Consider the following 26,103-nt stretch of genomic DNA (forward strand, 5'->3'; position numbering starts at 1 on the left):
TCTGCACTTTCCAAATTTGCCATAAGTTTACACTAAATTTATAATTAGAAAAATAAGCTTATTATCTGACATTACAATTCCTGGCTGCTTTGTGCCAAGTTTCTTTCTCCTTTTGTTCCAGAGATCAAACTTGGATTTTGAGCTGCAGAACTTGTGTGAGACCCCATTATTGTAGGAAATATGGTTTGCTAAAATCCATAAGCTGCTTATTAAAATAGAATCCCATGTTTCCTAAAAATCTCCTAAAAGCAGTCAATGAACTCAGGGCTTTAAAACATTTTCAAGTTATTTGATCATTCAATTTACTTGTTTTTTAACACATGATTCTATATGAAACTATCTTATCTGTGGGACCTCCTGTTCATCTGCTAATTCCTTGGGCTAGTTTTTAGATGTCTAGGTTAGAGAGATTTTTTTTCTGGTCTTTGAGTACTTAGTTTCCTCCCTCTTAAGAAACCAGCCCACAGGGCAGGCTGTTGCTGTGGTACCTCCCTTTGGTGAGAAGATCCTCAGGTTGAAATGGTAAACTATTCCATTCCACCTTAAGTTACTGACACCGAGGTTAGCTTCCGGTTTTACTGATGCTACTCTGGTGAGAGCTCTGGGAATATACTGAATTTTTAAAAAGCATTTCAAATTTTGGGATGTAGATGGGATATCTAACAATCCTGGGTTCTCAGAGGCTTGATTACACCTTTCTACATACCTCCTGTTTACTTTGAAGACTTTACTGGAAAGACAGGCTTATAGGATTGCTTTTATTCAAGTTCTTAAGACTCCTGGATAAATTAAGGATAAGGGACTATGGGATCAAAAGTCTATGACTCTCAGTTCTCCTGAGCCCACGGCGCATGGAAACAGGTGGAGAGAGGCCGGGCTGGCCAGGGCTTCGGCCTCAAGCGTCGGGAAATGGCGGCGGGAGGCAGAACGGAGGATGTTAAAAAGACACATGGAAGATACTAAATAGACCCAAGTCAAACTCGAAGTGATGAAAACAATGGCAGATGAAAAGAGCAGAAGAAACAGCATTGAGTCATCAGAGAAGGAAGCATTTTTGCTGGGACAAGTATTTAACAGGGTTCCTTGGATCTGACCCAAAGTATTGAAGATGACCCCCTTCTGGACCCCCAGTATCTCCCATATCATTCATTACATGCTCAGTTTAGACCAAGATTCCATCCTCTTCCTACGGTCCTTATAGCAAATCTTCTCTTGTTCATACATGTTGTGTTTGTTATTTTAGCATTTTTAACAGGTGTGCTTTGTTCTTACCCTAATCCAAATGAGGACAAGTGCCCAGGAAACTACACCAACCCACTGAAAGTTCAGACGGTCATAATCCTTGGAAAAGTTATTTTGTGGATTCTGCATCTCCTGCTTGAATTCTACATGCAGTATCACCACAGCAAAGTAAGAAACCGAGGTTATCACATGATCTACCGATCGACGAGGCATCTTAAAAGGCTTGCACTAATGATACACTCCACTGGCAGCACGGCACTTCTCCTCATACTGTGCGTGCAGCACTCCTTCCCGGAGCCCAGCAGGTTGTATCTTGACCTCATTCTGGCCATCCTGGCCTTGGAACTGATCTGTTCTCTGACGTGTCTGCTCATCTACACAGTGAAAATTCGAAAATTTAATAAAGCTAAACCACAGCCTGGTATACTTGAAGAAGAAAAGGTCTATGCTTACCCCAGCAATATTGCTTCAGAGACTGGATTCAGGACTATTTCAAGCCTAGAAGAAATTGTCGAAAAGCAAGGAGACATAATAGTATATCTGAAGCGACACAATGCACTGTTGAGTAAGCGGTTGTTGGCCTTCACTTCATCTGACCTAGGCTCTCAGCCAAGTAGAATGTGACAGGGAGAAGACATCAATTGCAGAGGGATCCAGAGTAATTTAAGACTGATTGACTACCTGACAAGCTGACATAGGGAATTGCAGCTTTTGCCAAGTAACATTTTACAATTTTGGTTGGAAATCTGAATTTGGTTCTCACCTGTGTGGCCGTTTACTATGTAGGGTTTGAGTCCTGTGAAAGGTGTTGTGGAGCCTTGATAACTCAAGAATGTCTGTTTTGCACATTTTGAAGTTACTGAACTGCCTGGTTTATTCAAGGACCAAAGGTAGTTTAAACATCTCTCATTGGCCAGTACTTCTTCCACATGACATAAGAACCCTGTAATAATGGAGCTATTTATAGAGGGAATATGACATGACAATGTATTTAGAACAGGGATTTGATCAAAGAAGTTCCTCCCACTTTTAAATTGATGAGGAAAGTGATTTTTTATGTTTCTTCCCATGGAACCTTGTGATTTGATATGCTTGTGTGGTACTGGCTGGCAGCGTGGCCCTTGTAGCATTTCTAATTTCCTCACTGGAGAACCAAGGTCTCACTAGGTACTCACATAGTACTCACATAGTACTAGGTGATGTACTATGCAATCTGCTGCAGTTTTCCACTTTCCAGACATGTGATATAAAGATGACTTAGGTCAGTGTTAGACTGACCAGTTTTACACTAATCACTGCTATTTGTTACATCTGTGGTACGTTCCACTGGCAACAGCTGAAATACTTAAAAACCCTAAACGTTCTCTTTATTTTTGCTCTTCTTCAAGAAGTTGCCATGTATTTCAGTATTAACTATACGACTATACCTTCACTGGATCAGTAAGTTCAGTGATAGGAAAGGGATCTTCTGTGGCTTTAAGTTTGTCTAAAAAGGAAAAAAAGACACTTTTAGTTCTTGGATTCCACTGAAAAATTATGATGGGAATAAAATGTCATATCAACTTATATACAGATATAAGCATTATCTAATTCTCCAGATAAAACGAAACATTTTTATGAGTAAAAAAAAAAAAAAAAAAAAAAAAAGTCTATGACTCTCACAGACCTTGAAACATTATGGGACCTCAAAAAATAGATGACAAAGGAAGAAATACCAGGGGACATAAAGATAGCCTTTAATATAATAAATGTTTTTATTAATCAAAAGAATAAACATTGTTTTTCAGAGAATACATAGAAGGTAGAGAAGACATATCAAGGAGGTAGGAAAATCATTCTGAGGTAGGGAAAGTTTAGGCACAAGTATTCTAACTTAGGATAAATATTCAGGGTTGATAAGGAAAATTAAGAGGATCACATAGGGTGATACTATATAAATGGACGTAAGGATATAGATACTTGATCAGTTCTTCAATAAAGAAATTATAAATTGTTTCTTTTAAGGATTCAAAGAGGTAAAGTTACTTATGGCCTAGACCTTCTATGGATGGCTGTGATAGACTAAATAATGGCCACCGAAAGATACCAAATTCTTATCTCTGGAATTTGCAAATGCTACTTTATTTGGAAAAAGGGTCTTTACGCATATGACTAAATTAAGGATCTTGAGACGAGGAAATTACCCTATATTATCTAGTGGGTTCTAAGTATTTTCACAAGTGTCCTTATAAGATAGAGGCAGAGGGAGAGTCCACACAGACACACAGAAGAAAGGACATACTGAAGAAGAGGAAGTAATGTCACCATGGAAGGGAAAATTAGAATGATGCAGCCACAATCCAAGAAAATGCTTGGAAACACCAGAAGGTGGAAGAGGCGAGGAAAGATACTCCCTTAGAACTTTTGGAGGAACTGCTGTTGTGCTGACACCTTGATTTCAGACTGGTGGCCATCAGAAATGTGAGAGAATAACTTTCTGTTGTTTTACACAACAAAATTTGTGGTAATGTGTTATTGTAATCCTAGGGACAGATACATAAAAGAACTCTTATATTGGAGAACATGCTTGTTACGATACGCTGGGGAGAAATGTGATTCTAAATGTGCTCATAGTATGGTAAAAAAGTAAAATCAATTTTGAAGAGCAGGTAGGAGTAGTGGGGTGTATCTCGGAGTACAGTGGCACCAATAACTTTAGCTATTGTAAGGAAATTAGAGAGTGAAAGGAGGGAAAATAAGAGGGAAAGGGTCTCCTTCCTGAGTGCACCAATCTTTTAGTTGGAACGTTACATCTAAGCACCTAAGTGAGCTGAAGTTGTTTTAGTTACAATGCTGGGTGGGAACTGCAGCCAGATACCTTGTGGAGTTATTTAGCCCAATCCTGGATTATTCTTCGAAATTGCATAGAATCTATGCTATAGTTTATCAACATGGAAATCAATGGAAGGAAAGTTGCCTGACTCATTTTTATGGACCTGAAGAACACTTCTCTTAAAAAAAAAAAAAAAAAAAAAAAGTCTTAAATTACTGGTCAAAAACAAAACAAAAACAAACTCAGACCAGATCTACTCCAAAGCATTCTTTCCTCAAAACTAGCTTGTGGATGCCAGAGCTAGTCAATTTGCATTTGATAGACAAATAAAAAAGTTGAAAAACTTTGTTACACAAAGGCAACTTTATAATCTAGCTGTCAAGCCTTAGCTCCATTGATGCACAGAGATGTGGGACAGATGAAGATAATTCCGGGAATCCAGCTGCAGCGACAGTCCCAGGGAGCCCTCCCTCAGTTAGTTGAAATCCCAAACGCTTATCACAAAAGCAAGAGAAATTTGATAACAACCTGGCAGTGGTGACCAGACTTATTCTTACTAGAACCAGAAAGTGATATTCAGAGATTTGACACACTCTTTAAAATGATCAAAAGGGAAACACAAGGGTTTTCTTTTCAGAGGTTCAAGTCATACTGAGTTTGGTCAGATAGTGTGAGGGCCCTAGTTAAGTCACTTGTTAGAGTATGTGAAATAAAGTTGGGAAAGAAAGGAAAAGATTGAAAAGAACCGGGTATTATTTCCTAAAAGGACCAATGAAATCAATCCCCTCTAAGTGTAAAATGACGAAGGGAGGCTACTTTGCTAGGTATTTAAAAATGTGTGGACAGCAGATTATTTTTAGAGGACACTTCATGGATATTTGCCATGGTATGTACCAGAGGTAACAGAATTCTGTTGTGCCAGTTATCACAAAACAATGGATTAAAAATTGATAATAATTTTTTCTATAAGAGTAATATGTATCATTATTTAAACACTCTCACACACACACACACACACACACACACACACACGAGCTGTAATACAAGTATATAAAATGGAGGGTGACATTCTCATGTATGTCCACTCCTTGGAAACAGCAATAGTTAACAGGTTGGTGTACACAATGATAGAAGTTAGAGCTGATAAATTTGTAGATGTCATCAAGTCCTATTTGCGTCTTTTATTGTGGGTGAAAAGGAGGCATAGATAAACCTATTGAGTTGTTGAAGTTTGCACAGTTAATTAGAAAATGATCTTGGTTTGCTCTTGTATTACGTAACGATACCGAAGTTTTATACCTGATTTTTCTCTTGAGCTACCAGAGACATACGTTCTAGATATTCTGAACCTCCTCCTAAGTTGACTCAAACAAAGCAAGGAAGAAAAATTTTAAAAGTAGCTGAAGACAACTAAAGAGAGTTACTTAAGATAAACATACAAAGATGCTTTTATGATTAAAGTATCATTTTAAATAAATTGAAGAGGACTCCATCCTTATTTTCAATCTTGAAGAAAACAGCATAACAATAGAGTATTTACCAGTTTCCAGAACTTCCTTTGTTTAATACAGGAGTATAGTTTTAGCTCTTTCTCTAGGATATCAGCTTCTAGTTTTGGAATCATTTTGGCATGTTTCGACATCTTCTGCAACACACTGCAAATCTGCTAATTTTATGGCAAATAATATGAGAGAATTTTTGAATTTTCTTTATGATACCCAAAATTTAATTGAATGCTGATGGCTTTTTTTCTAAAATAATTTTTATGCGTGTCCCTTTATTTCTGTATCTTATAAAAACGTATTTAATATTTAACCTTCTCTAAAATGATTGCTTTCAGTGTTATGAAAATCCCAGTAAACTGACTAGAATTATTTTGCGTATTTTTATGTTTTGTCCCATATAGAATCTAGTACAGTTATCAAAGTGCCCTAAGATATGTGTATGAATGATACACTAAGCATATGTGTATTCATATTCTGTATACATGTATGTTTACATATGTACATAAGCATTGATAATTATAAGGTTCAGAAATTTTTGAATAGGACAGGAGCTTGGCCTTGAGTCATGTAAATTTGAAAGCAAATATTGGCTCTTCCACTTGCTAGTGATATGATCTTGAGCAAGTTGCTTAGCATCTGAACCTTGCTTTCCTCATTTATAAAATGAAGGTAATAATGACTATCATGAAGTGTTGTCAGCAGAATTAAATAAGATAAAGAAATAAAGGGCCTGATACAATGCCTGGCATCTGGTAGGTGTCAAAAAATGGTGGTTATTATTATTTCCTCATAAATAACATTACATTTCAAAAGGACTAAACAGTATCGCCTAAAAATATTCAGTACTTTTCCTTTGCGTACCAATTTCTGCCCTTTAGAAAACACTGCTTCTTTGGAGATCATTTGCAGATTGTAGCTTTATTCAGGCTTTCTCAGACTTACATTTTCTTCTCTGCTCCACCTCTGACAGCTATAGCTGCTCTGCTATTATCACTTTCTGGCTCTTCTTCTTGTTCAAGCATTGTTTCAGATTGAATTGCAACTTGCTCTGGAACCATTTCTGCCCTCTTGTGCAATTGTCTTAGAATCACCTTCTTCCACAATTGGTTGTCACTTGTTACATTTTTATCAGTTGACCAAAATGCTTAGCTGAACATAGATTAGCTTGTCATGCCTCTGGAGTGCCTGGAGTTCAGAACTTTTTACTGGACACTTTCTCTTGTCACCTGATGCTAAGAGGAACACGTCAACAGTGAGACTTATCTGGTAGCTGAATATGATGTTACTGATAGATTTAGGTGTCACATTATATAGTAGACAGTAGTGTTGCTTGATAGGGCATTGTTTGATTTTGTGCCAAAGCACCCTGGGTTCACTATAGTTGTCTTCCTCTTCACATATCAGTATGTCATTTGCTAACATGCTAAAAATGTAGCAAGAGACCAGGATTATTTTAAGTTGGAAAATCTTCATTTACTTCTCATAGGCTAAATATATCTTTAATGAATGACTTCTTTAATTTAGTCTCATTTTTAACACATGCAAAGGGAATACATATTTAGTGATTTAAGTGATGGGTTCTCTGTAAAAATGAAATATCCAAATTCTCTTACCAGGAGCATTAATTGACCGTAACATTTCTTTTGACAATCAAAAGTATTTTCTATTAAATGAGAGGAATGTTTTGTAAGCTAAACATATAATTACAAAGAGAGAGAGCTTTCATTTTGAACTTTTCATACTTAGAAGTGAGCCGTTACTCAGAATGCTCACTTAGGTGTTTTCCTTAACTGTTGCACGCATCAAGAGCTCTTCTATATCAACATTAGTTCTATGATTAGTTTTGAAACGAAAACCTAAATTTCAGTTACTTGCATATAATGTTTTTTGGAACAGGAAACTGGAATTTATTTTCCTTTAGCATCAACACATTCATCATTTGACCTGTTACATTAAAGGCCGTATTTTCAATAATCTAAAATGATGCACAATTATATAATATTTCAATTCTGTCATTATAACATTAAATATATATATGTACTCTCTATATAGTAATGTGTGCCCACTGATAATGAATTTGCTGAGATTAACTGAGAGCTGGGTAAGAGATATGCCTGTGGAGGATTATCCTAATTTGAGAGTAAGAACCACAAAGATAGTTCATTTATTTGACTAAAACTTGGAGTTCATGCTCAGGTAGTGAACTACTTTTCCTCCATTTCTTATAAAAAATTTGTAACCACAGAAAAATAATATTTTCAAATAGTTTCTTATAGTAATTTAGTTTCTTATAGTGATTTTTCTATTTTCCGTACAAGTAGCACTTGAAATAGAAAAAATTACATAGGAAAAGAAAACCCTGATCTGTGACTTCACTAGAAGTGATATCAAGGGTGATGTTGGGTTGTTGTTTTTCCCCCCCCCCCCCATTTTTTAAAGGGCTATTTCTTATTCAGTTTTTAGCCATTTTAAACGTGTTTCATTTTCCTGTATTGGTAAGTTTCAGTTAAAAAAAACCAGAAGCCTGTCTGGTTTCTTTCTGGACCCAAACAGGAAAGGGTCTGACACAAGAATTACAGACATAACCATTGTTAGGGATGGCATTGTAGATCAGGAAGCTGATCTGCTGGTCTCAGTGGCCAATAGACCTCGAGAGGACTCAAGGGTTCATTTGGAAGCTGCTGTGAATCTTAAGAATCTCCAGCAAGCGGCTACTAATGTTCCTCTTGCCTCAGGCCCCCAAAGTGTGATTTTAAAACCTTCACCCACAGAATCTCATGTCTACATGTGCATATTTCTATATTGCTGCCAGAAAACAATGCTTTTTTTCTTCTTTGCAACTTTCTGCATCTTAATGCTTGCTTTCCATTCGCAGACTAACCCAGAACCCATCCAGTTAAAGGGCGTCTGGGAAGTGGAGTTTCAGGTTGTTCTCCTTCGAAGTAGACTAAAATGTAAAATGCTGTGTTCGTCAGTTGGCTGCTATAACAAAAATACCATAGACTTGGTGACTTAAACAACAAACATTCGTTTTTCATAGTTTTGGAGGCTGGGCAGTCTGAGATGAAGTTGCTGGCAGATTGGTATCTGATGTGAGAGCTCTTCCTGGTTTACAGATAGCTGTCTTCACATTGTAGCCTCACATGGCAGTGAGAGAGGTTTCATGCTTCTATCTCTTTTCATAAAGGCATTATTCCCTTTGTGAGGGCTGCAACCTCATGACCTCGTCAAACCCTATTTCCCAAAAGCCCCACCTCTGATGCCATCATGTTGGGTATTAGGGCTTCAACATACACATTTTGCTGGACACAAATATTTATTCTATAGCCTGATGCCAAGTTGAGCACACATCTGGCATCGTTCACCCTTTGTCAACTTCGCATCCATATATGCCCTTCCATTTTAACTTCAAAAGCAACAGCCACCCAACTTCATACTTCCACATGATATGCTGTAGTTATGTTTTATACAGCTGTATAACACATATGACCACACACAGCTCACCCTTTCCCCAAAATCTTTGTAGACACGAAGTTCCATGAATCACTGTATCTATTCCTGGGTGATGTCTATTATTTTTCTAACTCAGTACAAATCTCCTCTGATATATTTTAATTTATAGACCTATAAGGTTAATCTCTACTAATACATTTTATGTTAGAAGAAGAGGAAGGTTGGAAAACAAACTGGTTAATACACACACACACACACACACACACAGATGCACACAGGTGTGCGCGCGCGCACACACGTGAGGTCTGACAATTACATTCACAAACTCATCCTAGAAAAAGTGCTACATAACTCATTGCTGAATATCGCTACGGTCACCTTCGAAGCTGTGCACCGACACCAGCACCTAGTCCACCCTTCAAAGCAATTTTGGAACTCTTACTGGAATGGCCATCAGAGCTGTCGTCGTATTACCCTCGATGTCCTGAATGTCATCAAAATGTCCTCCTTTCAATATTTCCTTTATCTTCAGGTAAAGAAAGAAGTCATTGGGGGCCAGATTAGGTGAGTAAGGAGGGTGTTCCAATACAGTTATTTGTTTACAGGCTAAAAACTCTCTCACAGTCTGTGCTGTGAGCTGGTACATTGTTGTGATGCAAGAGCCATGAACTATTGGTGAAAAATTCAGGTTTTTTTCATCTAACTTTTTCACTCAGCCTCTTCAGCACTTCCAAATAGTAAACTTGGTTAACTGTTCAGTTGGTAGAAATTCATAATGAATAATCCCTCTAATATCAAAAAAGTTTACCAACATCGTTGTAACGCATTTGCGAACTTAATTGTCAGATCTCATACTACAATTTGTTTACTTTTCACTATGATGGATATTCATATACAAATCTTTATCTAAACATGTTAATTTTCATGGGTAAATACTTAGGAATGGAATTAATTGGTCAAATGTAAAGGAACTCCCAAAATGTTTTCCAAATGATGGTAAAATTTTATATTCCTACTAACAATTTATGAGAGTTCGCATTGCTTCACATTCTTTCCAATACTTTTTATTGTCAGACTTTTTAATTTTTGAAATTTCTAGAGTATTTACTGGTTTTAGCTTACATGTTTCCTGTTAATTAATGATGCATAAAATGCTTATTGGAGATATATATCCACTTCAAATATTTTGCTCATTTATAATTTTGTTACTTTTCTTATTATTGAGTTGTAAGATGTATTTATACATTCTGGATGCAAGTCCTTTTTCAGATTATGAATTTTTTTTCCAGTTTGTGGCTTGCCTTTTTATTTTTTATAAAGGTCTCTTAAAGGAAAGTCATTTTTAATCTTGATGAAGTATAAGTATCATTTAAAAAAATGTCCATGTGTTTTATGCACTAGCTAAAAATAGTACACACAAAGAGTAAAAATAGTATACCACAATCACAAAGATTTTCTCATATGCTTCATTCTAGAAATTTTATAATTTTAACTTACACTTAGGGCTATGATCTATTGTGTACTATGTTTATGTACAATTTGAGGTTAGGGTTGAGGTTTATTTGTACATTATAGTCTTCACCTCTAGTTTGATTTAAGTTTTTTGCTATATCATCCATGTCTCTATGGAAGCTAAAGGAAATGCTCAACCTTTCTTCTAGCTTCTTCAACACATGGATACAATTATAATAACTGTTTTATGTCCTCACTTACAAATTCTATTATCTTCATAATTTTAGGTCAATTATCATTGATTTATTTTCCTTCTCATTACAAGTCTTATTTTCCTCCTTTTTTTTTATGTTTGAAGGACCGATTTTTATGAATTTTACTTATGGGATATTTTTGTATTACTATAAATGTTTTTTAGCTTTGTTCTGGGACATAGTTAAATTACCTGGAAACAGATTGGTTCTTTCAAGTCTTGAGTTTAACCTTTGATAGATGGGATCAGAGCAGCTAATTTTGCCACACTACTGAGGAAAAAACATTATGCATATTCTACCTAATGCCCTATTTTCTACTCTGACTTGTGAGTAAAATCATTATTCCTGGTCCTGTGAGAATTTTGTTAATATTCCCCTCTGATCCTTTTTTTTTTCTGTCCTTATAGTTTCCTCACAGACATGCACTGGTCAGCATTCAGACAAAGTCTTAAGAAAAGAGATGTCCTCTGAAGATTTCTGAATCTCTCTGTGTGCAACTCTCTCATCTCTGGTACTCTGACTAGCAAAATGTATCCTCCTAAGAGACACGAGCAATATCAGGGATTAGAGTACCCTGGCTCTGAAATTATGTTAACTGTTGGGGATGAAATGGCTGTTGTGGCTATCCAGGGCAATTTTAGGGCACCATTTCCTCATCTTTGGACATCCCTCTTATGCAGTCAGAAAGTTCATGTCAGCCGACTAAAAATCCTCTCCTACGGACAATGCTGGAGACTCCCTGTTAATCTGGCCCTCCTTCTCTCCTGTTCCTTTGCTGTATGCTGACATTCCTCTGCTTGATACACCCTCTTTCTTTAGTGATGATTTTGTAGCTCTCTCGTCCTAGTCACATTGCAGTCTTGCTAAGTAGTCATCTGACTTGTGGTTTCCAAAACTCTTTATTCACATGACTGATAGTCACATGAGTCATTCTCATAAACAAATAATTCAGTAATTATGTGTTGATTTTCACCAGTTTTATCTTCAGAGATCAGTTCCATTGTAAAAATTTTTAATAGAATATTGTAAATTAAGAATATGTGAACATATTCCTGATTTATAATCTTTACCGGGGCCTTCTATCTTACTTGTCAGAGCTACTTTTAATTTAGATTTTTTAGGGGTTATCATTTATTTGTTAATATTTTGTAGTTTACTCTTGCCCGTTTTATTTTAGTTATAATTCTTATATAGTAAAAATGATTAATTTTTATATTTGTTGTACCTTCTCTCCCTTCAACACACATGTGTGAATTAATCTTTACAGACCTAATAATCATTAGATTATATTTTCTACTAGATTTCTGGATATTTATTTTATATTTGCAGACATTTCATCTCACTTATTTCCCTTCTTATATGAAGCTAGTCCCTTCCTTCCTGATTGCTCCCACCCCAATCACTTGGCTAACCTATAGCATCATGGGGGTGTGGCCATGACAGCTATCTCAGCACAATCTGATTCTTCCCCTTTGATTACAATTTATTGTAACACAGTGGTCATCTGAACCAAGGTGGTCTAATAAACATTATTTTCCTGGGATTTTAAATCTGGGCTCTAAAATTTAAATTGAAAACAAGGAGAGCCGCTTGAATGGACATGATGTAATTTTAGGTTGTTGTCGGATGGGCATTTTTGTTCATTGCATTTCTGAGGCCTTCAGAGAGAGGTGAATGAGTGAATTTAGTGATCAGCAAGTAGCAGAAGAGAGAGGAAAAAAAAGGGAATTTTCTGGGTTTTTGATGTCTTTCACTTTTCTAGTTCCAATGTTCTTGTCCTTAGGCATTAATGAAATGTATGTATATCCTTACAGTACATGCATTCTTTCTCTTTCTTTTTTGTTTCTCTCTCACTTAATCTAACTAAATTTAGCTTATAGTGCTTAAACCCAGGAGTGCCAACTAATAAAGTGCTCAAATTATTATTTTTTTTCTTTACGGTAATAACTGGTAAAAGCTGTCAGATGAGGTATCCAAATCTACTCTAAGATTTGGGTAGCTCTATATAAACTATATGCCATCTTCTGGGCAGCATGTGAAGACAGTTTTCAAAAGAGGGTTGCTAAGGTCAGGTCAGAGGCTGGTTATGTAGATATCTATCAGATCTTACAATTTCTAAGAAGAGGATTAGACTTGAGCTAGGTTAAAAAAATTCTGTGTGAGAAGTGCAAGTACCAATATTCTAGAGCTGGATGTGGGATAGAAGCACAATGGAAGGGAAATGGGGGAATCCTGGAAGTAACATTTCGTAAAACAAGGTGATCCAAGCAGAATTAACCTAGGATGAATCCCAATGGTAAGTAATTTAGTTAATCATTTATTTTTTTCATTCAGTAAATATGGATGCATAAGGACATGGACATAGAGTAGAAACCAAGACAGACACCACTTTTACCTTGTGGAGCTCCTATTCCTGTGGGAATGGAAGAGGAAGATATTAAACCATTAATTGCCCATTTATTTACTTCATTATTACTGTGATGAGTACTATTCAGGAGAACCAATAAGAGAAAGGATTTGACCAGTTTTGGGTGACAAGGAATGATTCTTTGGAGAAATGAAATAAAGTTTTTATTTTATTGGGGAATATTGGGAAACAGTGTGTTTCTCCAGGGCCCATCAGCTCCAAGTTGTTGTCCTTCAGTCTAGTTGTGGAGGGTGCAGCTCACTGGCCCATGTGGGAATCAAACCGGCAACTCTGTTGTTTAGAGCTCATGTTCTAAACATCTGAGCCATCCAACCGCCCTGAAATAATGTATTTTTGCATATAGTATTTTCTAAGCCAGATGTTAAAGTGGCAGATTTGATCCAATGGGCTTGTGGATTAAAAAAAAAAAAATCACTTTATAGTAACTTGTAACAAGTAACTTGTAACTTTTAACAAGAAGTGGCAGAAATGTAGAAGTATATGGGTTTAAATTTCTGAGTTCTTTTTTTATACCTTTGACATTAATTTTCTTTTTGAAATAAGAGTTAGTCTTGCGACTTAAAATGCAGAGAATAATACACATTGTCTAGCTTTGTCAGAAGGATGCAGTGAATGCAAAGAATTATCCTGCCTAAGAAATCTACTATTCTAGCTGGAAAGGCTTTAACTATCAAATAAACTTAATGCTGGTTATATATATTTCCTCACACTGTTATCTTACCAACTCACACTGCTCAGACTTTTCCCAGACCTTGAGGCACTGAGAAGAGAAAGAAAGTAGGAGAACTAACCAGATTTTAAGAATGGATTATATGACAGATAGATAAGAAGTGCTTGACCATTTTTGGCTGCTTCTTTATGTTTAGAAATCCATTCTTTTCCTCATCAATCTAATCATATCTAACTATCCATCAGAATAGAGCTTTTTCATGAAGACCAAGATTGATCTTTGGAGCTTGTGCATAGGCTTCAGGAGGGGTCCGTGAAAACTCAGAAACTGTATACATAATTGTGCGTATAATTTGGAGGGGCATTTGGGGCAGAGAGGTGAGCTCATAGTATTTACCAGCTTTAAAGAAAAACAGTGAGTCAAAATTATTAGGTAGCTCTGCTGAAAAATCCTGCTTTATCCTTTGAAAACTCTAGCCTACATTGATCTCACTCTGGAAGCAGTTCCGAAAGACTTAATGTACTTAAACATAAGCTGGTTCATATGTTACTTACTGGTTTGAGAAATAAACATGCTTTCTATAGATCATATAGAAAGTTCCCAGAGACATAGGTATTTTATGCCTTTTGTATCTCCCTTTAGTTTCCAGCAGAGGGGTTTATTCTTAAAGGGTAATTAAAAATTCTTGAGAATAAATACATAAGGAGCAAATACAATGCTCATTAAAATTATAAAAAAGTTGAATGTGTATTGAAAATTCATCTACCATCATGTTTCTACATTAACATCATTTACAATTGGTTCAATTGTTGTTCACAGGAAGTTGTTTTATTTGTAAAAATAACAGGAAAAATATGGTTAGTGTAATGAATAATACGCATACAGTTAGTTGATTTTATTTCCTAATATCATTGGGTTATTTTGAAAAGGGATCTTGTAATTGTCAATCTTTTCCAATTAGGCCTAACTTCAGAAAATGTTACAGTTACTAAATTAAATAATATTGTTTAAGTACTCAGTATATGATAGTCCCCCCCAATGATAGTCACCTGCTAATCCTCAAATATATGACTAAATTATGTTGGCATAGTTTCATGGGAAAGAGGAAAGAAGTTGCAGATTGAATTAAGGCTGCTAATTAATGGACTTTATTCATTTGTTTGTTTTTTAGTACTTTATTTAAACATTTTCTTTCAAATTACTTAAACTATACAAAACAGCAACAGACATTAGAATAAGGAAACAAGTCTAGATTTTCGAATGGGTCAATATAATCACAAATGTGGAAGAGGAAGTCTGAAGGACCCGAGTCAAAAGTGATTTGATGTGAAAAACTCGCTCATTTATCACAGGCTATTGAAGTGGGGGGATGGGGCAGGAGCGAAAGAATGTAGGCGGCCTGAGAAGTTGGCAAAGGCAAGAAAAGGTATTCTCCCCTAGAGCTTCCAGGTAGAATGCCCTGCTAACACCCTGATTTTAGCCAAGTGAGACCCATTTCAAACTCCCGATCTCCAGAACTGTTAGATAATAAATTTGCATGATTTTCAGCCACTTAATTTATGGTAATTTGTTACAGTAATAACAGGAAACTTAGCGCACACAATCAGGCAGGAATAATAACATTAGATTATGTTATGGTCCACATTCTGTGCACAGAGTAATTGGTTAAATACTTGACATACTTCTTTAAGTTCTCACACAACCTTATGAATTAGCCTTTGATTGTAGAGGTCAGAAGGAAGGTTTGAATCAAGCTCTGACTCCTGAGCCTATGGTCTTAACCACTGTGCTTTGCAACCTCCTCTTTGTCAGTCATGGAATGAATGATTGAGGTATGTAACACTATGTTACATAAGCCAAGTACATATGGAACACTTATGAAGTGCTCAGGAAATGTTTATGAATAATTCATATTATAAATTGAATTTTCTATTAGAACCCAATTCTTAATTTTCTGAAGAGCAGCATTTTGGTCAGTAGGAATATTCAGGAGGCTGAAGTTACTCTATCTCTCTGGGTAGAGGTGTCAGTGGCTGGAGTAACTTTGAGTTAGGCTATTTCTATTTTAGCTGTATATTACATCTATCATTTGAGAGATAATCAAGCCTTTGAGAGTTCTTTTCTTACAATTTTGAGAATAAGAAGATATATGAACCTCCCAGCACACCCTGCTGAATCATCTTAATCTGGGTGTTTACCTCAAGGTGTTCCAAACAGACATTTTTTATAGTTTGAGATGGCAAAAGAATATTGAACGTCAGGTCAAGTTATAGATTCCCTAAAGGTAAGCATCATATAAAACAACCAATCCATTTTTTCTTCAACTTTCCAAACTTGCTTTTATCCATTTGTTTGAAAGGTTTTCTCTCTTGCTGTATGTGTACTCCCTGATTCTCCCTATGGTGTTTGCTTTCCATTAACTTCCTATTGATTCTCGGTTATGTGTACAGCACTGAACGAACATAAACTGCAAACACCAGACTTGAAGAAGTTGTGAACTATACCTGTTTTATCTTGGTGACAGAGAATTACATCATGAATATTATCTGTGACCTCTTTAAAAAAATACATTTAAAGGCAGTTGTGACAAGTAGGGTCAAGTCTAGCCAAGTGATAATGTATATAAATTATAGTGGGAAGAAATTTGGCATCTGGGGATTAAGGATGCTCAAGTAGAAAGGACAGATGAGAATGGATAAAGATGAGTTTTGGAAAATCTAGCATTATAGAAGGTAAAGTAATATATAAATCATTATGAAAAGAAAAATACTAAAAGATGAGAAAAGTAAGGAGGAGTGGTAAGGAAGAAAGATGCAGGAAGAAATATGTAGGAGATGATATTTAAAAGGGGATACAGCTTTTGGGACAAGTGAAATTTTAAGTTATTTTAACTTAATATGTTTAATGATGCCTTTTACATTTCAAAAGCATTCACATTTTTATTGTTTTTCTTTAGAAGCTCAAACACAATAGCAAAACTTTGAAATCAGACAGATTTGGATATATATTGGGCAAAATATTTAACTTCTTTATTAGTCTCAGTTGCGTCCATATTTATATTGAAGCTGATTGGAATGTAATGAAAAACTCTAGCCACAAATAAAATGGATTGAAATAATCAAGCAAAGATCACATGATTTTTAATTTATTTCATTTACTTTAAGGGTTTTAACTGAAGTCCACATGTTGATTAAATGTATATCTCTGTTAATAGGCATTAATAGGACAGAAGAAATAAACAACGTAAGGAGATTGATGGAAGAGGTAGGATTTTTTTAAGACGATGCATTGTGAAAGTGATCTTAAATCACAAGATTGTAGTGTGAATCCTTTATATTATAATCTCATGTATCTAGACTTGGTGAATGTATGATTGCCTTGAAATAAAAAATGAAATTGAGGTGTTTTTTTTTTTCAGTATTAAATCAATAACAAGCAATTTTCTAGAATTTCAAGATTCTATTCCACTTTTAGATAATATTTTTGGAAACAGAGTTAAGTTATAAATATAAGACATTTTTATCACATTTCTGAAAAATGTTCACAAAACAGACCTGAATGAAGAATATTTAAACAATATTCATCGACATGAACATGTCTCCTCTGAAGCTTCCTTCTTATTAGAGCAATGGAGGAAAGATAAACTGCCTGTTATGTCTTAGCTTTATGCCTTCTTTCTTACTTATCATTTGTACAAATAAAGATTTTCTATTTATATTTCATTAATTATTTGAAACACTATTTTATTTATTTATTTATTTATTTATTACCATATTTTGTTTGGAGAGTTCACGATTCTGAACCAAGAAGCTTAGTTACTGAATACTTTGTATTGATCTTGTTTCTTTTCTTTCCACCAAGATGTTCTTACAAATCCTCCCAGTGCAGAAAATAACCTTTGATGTTTTTCTTCGTCTGCCTAGTTGAGTTGGAGCTGAGTTGGCCTGAGTGGGTTCCTGAAACATAATAGACAGAATGACTTTTTTCTTGCAGAATGACTTCTTGGACCATTAATTAATTTGTTAAAATGTAATTAAAATTTCCCTAGCTCAACTGCAAGGTTTCAACCAAATTTAACATTCCTTACACAAATTATTAAAAAAGGAACCAGAGTGTCTATTGAATGTCTATTTTCTCATTCTCACCCTTTCCCAGGAATATCCTCCTGGTTGGAACACACGTTGTCCCTTGATAAATTAATTTATATTAGTGTAGTGTTAAAGGCTCCTTCTGAACCGTGGTTCAGTCTTGCAGGCTGCCATATTTCCTGACTGGGGAGGAAGAAAGTAAGCTTTCAAGTGTCTTGGAAGAGAAGATGGATGCACCATCTCCTGTGGTAGTCCAGTTATGTGAGCAAGGTTCAGGTCTTTTAAAAGAAACTCTCTAATATGATTGCTCAACACATCATTTCCTGATGACTGGTATCCCTTCCCCCACACTGTCACGTCAAGGAAGAGTTTAGAGGAGTTGGGGTGAGTCTGCATGTGGGAAGATGCACAATTCCTACCAGCTTATTTCCTCACAACTCAGTCAAAGGAGTGTGTATGGTGGTGGTGTTCTAACTACTATTTGTGTATCTTTCTTTGGGAAACAAGATTAAGAAATCAGAATATTCTCTTCAGTTCTATTTACCAAAGTTGTCTTTGAATTTTTCTAATTTAGAAGAAAAACACGTTTGCTCTTTGAATATCACAATTTAGTGTATTTTTAGCTCTATTTTCCAAGGTGAGAAAAATCAAAGAGGAAAATTCCCACTTGCCGCCTAACTCATTTATCACCTGGACCTTCAAGGCTGTATTACCTAACCAAAGTTTAAGAAGTATCTCCTACACTGGCAGAAACTACTCTTGATCCTTGTTGTACTTCACATTGGGTTATTCCCAGCTCATCAGTAGCAGATTGGGAAAGACTATAGGTATAGTTATTGAATTTACTCTTTTTCCAACGTATCCTTCCCTTTCCAGAGAGATAAACCTTGGCTCTTTTATTGTATTCTTAATGTCAGCCCTTTGAACAAGTTTTAATGGGAGGAGAAACTAGTGCAGGAATAGGAGCAGAACAATAAGACATGCAGCCATCAGTCTCTCAATATGCGTTTAAATTTGCTTCAGTCAACATTTTTTGTGTTTCAGGCAGACCGTTGATAATTTTAAGGTGAAGGAGAGAAGAAAGTAGAGATGATTGAAAAAAAAAATACTGAGAAAGTTGATCGCAGAGTCAACATTCACTAAATACTTGGCATACTAACAATACAACTTTTATTACCAGCTTCAAAAATTAGACTCCATATTTTTATGGCAAAAAGAAGGTAACTCAGACTTGAGCTTGGAGAAGAACATTCAGCAGGCTATTGACCCAGAAGGCAGCATTTTCCTTAGTTCATTCATCACCATATCAGGTCCGTCCTGTAGCATTCAGGTAGAGAACGCTGATCCATTATACATCAAGAGCAGATCAGTCTCAGCCTGTGAACTCACACTGACCAAACACACGGAAAATGTATGTAATATTAGATTCCTGAAGGCCACATCTGTCTAGAGTATTCATTATTTATTATTGAAGATTCTGGAAAGCATGGAATGGCTACCCCTTAACTGCTCTTTCCCTTCCATCTGAAGCTGCAGACATCATTTGGAAAGTGGCTAGACTCTCCAGCTCAGGATATTACTCCAGATACTCTGTCTTCAACTTTCCACTTACATTCCTCTTTGAACCTGTTTTCTCTCTTCTGGCTCTATTCTTTCCACCCTATGCCTCTTCCCTAGTTCCCCCCTTTTGCTGAAACTCTTTGTATTGATGGTTCAGTCAGATATCTGATTGGACATTCTTTTCAACTTTTCCCTTACATGTTGTCTCTCAAATGATTCATGTAGTTTTGAAAAACTGCAGCTCAATTTTTGTACCCATTTTGGGTTCTCTGAACACCGTATCCTAGTATGTGACCAGAGACTCAGAAACCTATTTGACTAGACAGGAGGGTTAGTTATGTAACATTATATAACATTTAATGGCATCTGACAAGGAGAACTTGAAACATACAACTGCATGATAGGGATATACTTGTTACTAGAATTGGACAGATCACATCTTTGGGCCATTGCTTTCTTCCTAAACAATACCTAGATGAGCACTCCCAGTATTTATCTCTGAAACGCTTCTTTTTCTAGAATCACAGTTCTAACAGTCCTCACCTCTGGTAGACTCTCTCTCTCCCCCGCTCCCCCCGTCTCTCTCTCTCTGTGTAGTAAAACCTTCAATAAGGTGTCTGTCAAAACTGGCCAACTTTGGAATTATTTCTTTTTAGTTAACTTTCATCACTTTGCTTAAGTCAGTTACATGTTGCCCCATGGTTATTCTCAGGTGGCATTTTTTTCCTCTTATTTCCAAAATCTTGACATGGTACCTCACTACTTTTTCTGTATGTCACAGACAATATCTATGTTATACACTTGTAATTAAATATGGCTTCCATATGTGGAAAATACCATTCTACATTTATTTGATAAACAAATGATTGAGATTCTATTGTAAGTCAAGCACTGAAATCATTTGTTAATCCATTCAGTCATGTATTAATTCCTTTAAGGCATACTGTGTTTACTGAGCATGTACTACTTTATATTGGGAACTATATTAGAAGCTTAGTATTCCACAATGAACAAGTTTGACACTGTGTCTACCCTCAAACTGTCTACAGAACAGCTGAGAAATCAAGTGAATAATAATCAAAATTGTGTGGGTAAAAGATTACATAGAGGAAGTATAGGGTCTTATGAGAACAATAATGCATAAATATAGTGGCTTTTATATTTTAAAATTTAGTGGCAATGTAATTTGAACAAAACTTAAAAGTAAACCAAATAGATGAAGTAGGAAATTAAAATATTAGGTAATAATAATAGAATTAAATAGTTTAAATCTTCTGATGACATTTCCTGGACTGGAAATTTCACCAAGTCTTTTTGAATGAAAGGAGGAAACTTAATCTAGGTTTGTTCCTGAACAAAAGGAAAACCAAAATCCAACAACAATCTGAGAAACACATTCAGTCAAGAATAAGGCTAAAAATTATACCATTGATAAGTAAAAGTGGAAATGCAGAAATCAACAAAAGTTTGGCAGAAAGACAAATATAAAAATTGTAACCCTCAAGAGAAAAAGAGGAAGTCTAGATCTTTATGAAACAAAGCCTTAAAGGGAAAAAGTTAACCTTAGAGAACCACACAAAGCCTAAAAATCTTAGAATGTTCAGATCCCTGAAGAAATAAGGATACCATCATACAGATTTTATGGGGCATTTTATTTTCACAATAGTTGACACTGAACATTTTTTTCCCTCACCAAACAGAGTCTACCATATAACAACTTGTAAAATAGCAACAACAGGAAAAATTGGATAAAAGACTCCATTTTCTAACAGTCCAGGACTTTACCCTGTAATTTGTCTTTAAGTTTATTATTTAGACTATTCCTGAGTGTCTAATATAACAATGGGTTTGTAGATTATCCCATCACTGAATAGTTTGTCCCCAAATCGTAGGCTGGGAACACTGATAGGGAGTCTATTTTCCTGACTCCAGATCCAACAGCATTCAAACTAACCTAAAGACATCACTCTTTTGGTTCCTAAACATCTTTTGTGAAGGAGAGGCCATAATCTTCTCTTTATAACTCTGTGGAAAGCATCTAATTGGTAGGCTATTTTAGATACATTTTCAAAGATTACACTTTTCCAAGTCGCTTCTTAATATAGTACTAGCACACATGCCAACAGTCCATGTTATTATCATGTCATTCTAGTCTTTTAGCTAATGAGACCCCTGGGAGGAGGAGAATGAGTTCATTTTTTTGAAATTATACATAAATTTCTTTTCTTAAATTTTATCTACAGTGTAAACTTACATATGCAGAGCACATCTTTTGTATTCTACATAGCACTTTCTTTGGCTTTAAACAAGGTTTAGAAAAATAATGAGGAAGGATATTTAAAATGGTAGTAGAATTAAAGTAGAATTAAAATGAGAGATTTTGGTTAAATGTAAAAGGGCTTGAATAGGTAGCTGGTGAAATAAGAGGAAAAGATGGGACTTTGTCTTCAGAGGAAGTTTCTTCGAGAGGCAGACTACTGTCTTTGTCAGAGAACATTCTGGATCAGGTGAAGTAGGAACATCAGTTCAGACTGGTACAGGACTTTGACCATAGCAGTGATTTCCTAGTTTGTAAATTGACATATCTGTGATTTTTGCCATTGTCCTTAGGAAGTTAACATTATATTTAAAATACTCATCTGAATATATCTGCTACTGGATATCTGCTACTTTTGACTACATAAGCTTCTCCTACATAATCCTCCCCTCCTTTGGAAAACTGTCCTGCTCTCACTTTTAGGGCTTATATTTTGAAATAGATGACTACCAACCTGGAATCAGATATCACTGTGATCCACACAGAGGCAATGAGTTTATTCAATTCTTGTGCTTACAGATCATGGTTGATGAGGGAAAAAACACCAACTTTTCAGAGCAACCCTAGGGTTGAACTATTGCAAAGGAGAAGGTCTTTACACTGTGATTGTTGAAGGAAGAAGACAGGCTGGAAATGCCAGCAGCTATCTAGCTACACTCTGCAATAAGCTTCACTGAATGAAGCCCATACAGAGAAAAGCAGACTTGAGAGAAGGAGAAAGACCAAGTTTTTATTGATATAAGTTGAGCCGGGACCTAGTGTCTTCTAAATGTTCATTTTCTTGAGCCTATAGATTACCCTACCACCCCGCTATTCTTCATCACACTCTATGACTTGCGTTTTTCAGTAACTCATAACTAGAACAGTCTTAGTAATAAAATTTGTTTTGCATCCACACCCTAGAAGGCCTTGGGCGCTTCTATATTTCAAATACTGAGAATTTTACTCAGAATCCACTCTCCTTCTGTCTGGCTTTACCAACTGAATAGAGGACAGTGGAGACAGGTATGAGTGGCCAACCAGCCAAGCACACTATATGAATGGCTGCCATGGGTTATATCTCTTATGCTGATAGCATAACAATAACTACTTCCCTCCTTTGTTAGGGAACAAAATGGATTTATATTAATCTAGAATTTCTTTTGTGGCGAATAGCAGTGAAAAGCTGATATTTTTAAAGAGCGATCACTATCAACACCCTTTGGTAGAGCCCAGGAGGCTGCAAGTAGAAAAGATCAAAATGATACTTCTGCTCTCTAAGGTGCCCAACTGCAATCCTAATGTTGAAATCGTTGCCTTAAAACCTTCTTCATCATATCTAACGAGGCTAGTGTTGTAGATGATCTTGGACATTCATCACGTGTGCTTGCTAACCTTCAAAGAGGTGGGTAAGAGAATGAAACGGCCCTGAAATGTCCCGTAATATCTGTAGTCGAGTTCTTTCCCTAGAGGAGAGTGTTATTATGAGATACTGGAATTTTATAATGTGATTCGGGTGGTTTAAAGATTCATAACACTAGATATTAATTATATTAGATGAGATACATCATTTGTAATACTAGGCTTAGAAGAAGAACCTTATTTTCTTTATTAGTTTTTCAGGTTGTTGCATCACTTTTTTGTTCTTAGGACTTAGCACAAAGCCCATTTCTATACTGGCAGATAAAATTGAGAAGGCTCTAAGGCATTTGGCAGTAGGGAAAGTGTTGGGTTTTTAACTTGGCAGCAGATTTTATTTTATTATTTTTAGAAAACTTAAAAAACATATATCATATAATTTGAAAGTAGCACAAATTTTAAGTGGAAAACTTGATGAACTCTCACAAAGTGAATATTCCAGCATAACAAACACCCAAATCAAGAAATATAACATGACCAACACCCCCTCAGCTCAGTCACTGTCTACCTACCCCCTTCTCCACCAGGAGTAACTGCCATCCTGACTTCTAATACCATACGTTAATTATTGGCGGAATTGGAAAGGCAGAATATCCTATTAAAATGTGAGGGAAGTTCCACTGATAGTTTTAAACCCAAAACTGTTTGAATATCTTTTATAACAGAACTCATTTTCCTCCATTCCACACAAGAATCTCCCCATGTCAACGCCACATTTCCTCTGGAGCATTTTTTTTATAGTAAGTTTTAAATCTTGATCTAGGAGGCTTTGTCATAAAGAGCTATATAACAGTGAATAAGGTTGCCATAGGGGTTCCTGGGTCCAGTAAACTCCTGTAATAGCCTTTGGGAGAAAGGGCTAAGGTGGAGGCAGCTTTTGTCCTTTCCTGCCACTCTTTCCCTGCTCCATAACCACCACAGTTCACTCTTTAAATAAATAGAAAAACAGAAAGAAATAACAGTATTATTTAAAGGGTTTCAATTTAAGTCTCTTCATTCTTCAATCCTGTTTAATCTCTCACAAATCTCTTTTGGCGTGTTCTGCTTTCCTTCAGAGGTACCAAAATTGGACACAAGTAAACAGGTTAAGAGATAGTCCAGGAGCACTGGTCAGTGTGTGCCCTATAAGGCTGGGTTAAGTGAGATGAAAAGATGACATGCTTTGGAAAAATAGTGATCATTAAAATATCCTGCTGGCTATTCTTGGTTTCAGAGTGTGATATTCCATGTCCTGCAAAATTAATCTCTTGGTCCTTTGCCAGAGAATACTGAATGTTTAAGAGAACCTAGTACAAATGTAGGTGTATTCTCCCCAAACTAATAGGTTATTCATCATGATGGGATATTGGGGATTTGACTTTTAGAAGCATAGAAAAATGATTTAGCTTAAAACCAGGGTATCTAGATTATATACTTACTCATAGCATTAAACAAATTCAAAATTAAAAGAATGTGCCTTAAATGATATTCTTTGTATTGAACAATAATCTTTGTAACATTGACAATGAGAATCTATGAATTTAGTAATTTTCAGAGCAGTTATTTTAATTGTATTTAAAAGGGATATTATACTGTGTAAAACCCTCAAAGTATTTTTATGAGGTAGTGCCATGGTTGACTATGTAGAGCTCATTTAAAGACACACATGTAACATATATTAGCTTATTATAATCAAATATATTACACATATTTCTATTTACAATGAATAATTATTGAGAAATAATGAGAACTGTTGAGAGGGTGATCTTAAGAGTTTAAGAAAGAAGGTCTCTACTCTTAGAAGCTTGTGGTCTTCTTGAAGATAAGGATTCTGAGTCTGTGCTTTGGCTTTGTGTCATCCTTGCCTGAAATAGTATGTGGAAAACAGCAATAATAGGAATGAGCACAGTGGATTCGAGGTGGGACTAGACAGGGCCGTCCAACTGAATGCTCTGCATATGTGTGTGTGTGTTTATGAACCAAGCATAAAATAAAGTAGGAGTCATACAATTGGACATATAATAAGTAGTCTTACCTAGTAACAGACACAGATGTACTCCATAAATTTTGAATGAATGAATGAAAAAAGAGTCTTCAGCATCTAAAGGAAGATTTGGGTCTTCATCCTATAGGTACAAAGGAGATATCATGAATACAAAGTGATTCCCACTGTGACCACAAAGGTTAGAGTTCCTTTGATGGAGCAAAGTTACAAGTTCTTAGATGAATGGGAACTGAAACAACTTTTTAGCTTTAAACACAAAAATCCTACGCACCACTGTACATAAATTCATGTGAAGATGTACATAGGCAATGGAAGGAGCTAGTCAAATAAATGATAAAGAAACTCCAAAACATCTTGTCTTGGATATATATTTGGTGGTTCAGTATCCTAGGAACTATAATCAATCCATCTTTCCCAGACCTAACACCATTTTTTTTCTGTGGCATTAAAAAGATTTAAAATATACCAGCAAGTTGCTTGAGTGATAAAACCAAAATGCCATATATATGTGTACATAAGTGTGTGTGTGTGTGTATATATATATGTATATGTATATATATAGACACACACATACCAAAATTTTATATGCATGCATACATACACACACAAACACACACACACACACACACACACACACACACACCCCCGAAGGTCTGACAATTAAGTCGCAAACTTGTTGCAACAATGTTGCTAACATTTTTTGATATCAGAGGGATTATTCACTATGAGTTTGTACCAACTGGACAAACAGTTATCCAAGTTTACTATTTGGGGGTGCTGAAAAGGCTGCATGAAAAAGTTAGATGACTTGAACTCTTCTCCAACAATGCATGGCTCTTGCATCACGACAATACACCAGCTCACACAGCACTGTCTGTGAGGGAGTTTTTAGCTAGTAAACAAATAACTGTATTGGAACACCCTCCCTACTCACCTGATC

At 35.8% G+C, this 26,103-nt stretch overlaps 1 protein-coding gene across 1 annotated transcript; it reads left to right on the forward strand.

Annotated features, from left to right (window-relative positions):
• The first annotated feature begins 828 nt into the window (after nucleotides 1-828).
• On the forward strand, nucleotides 829-2,403 carry LOC117015968 (transmembrane protein 192). Its single transcript, XM_033094927.1, has 2 exons — nucleotides 829-936; nucleotides 1,078-2,403. The coding sequence occupies exons 1-2, from the start codon at nucleotides 910-912 to the stop codon at nucleotides 1,864-1,866; spliced, it is 816 nt and encodes a 271-aa protein (XP_032950818.1). The 5' UTR covers nucleotides 829-909; the 3' UTR covers nucleotides 1,867-2,403.
• Nucleotides 2,404-26,103: the final 23,700 nt, after the last annotated feature.

The sequence above is a fragment of the Rhinolophus ferrumequinum genome, chromosome 3, assembly GCF_004115265.2.
Source record: "Rhinolophus ferrumequinum isolate MPI-CBG mRhiFer1 chromosome 3, mRhiFer1_v1.p, whole genome shotgun sequence".
Lineage (NCBI taxonomy): Eukaryota > Metazoa > Chordata > Mammalia > Chiroptera > Rhinolophidae > Rhinolophus > Rhinolophus ferrumequinum.

What these genes read in the sequence shown, in the direction of transcription:
- LOC117015968 (XM_033094927.1), top strand. Translation starts at nt 910, where the DNA reads ATGGCGGCGGGAGGCAGAACGGAGGAT. An exon ending in CGGGAGGCAGAACGGAGGAT is followed by an intron (nt 937 to 1,077) that starts GTTAAAAAGACA and finishes AGTATTTAACAG; the next exon opens with GGTTCCTTGGATCTGACCCA.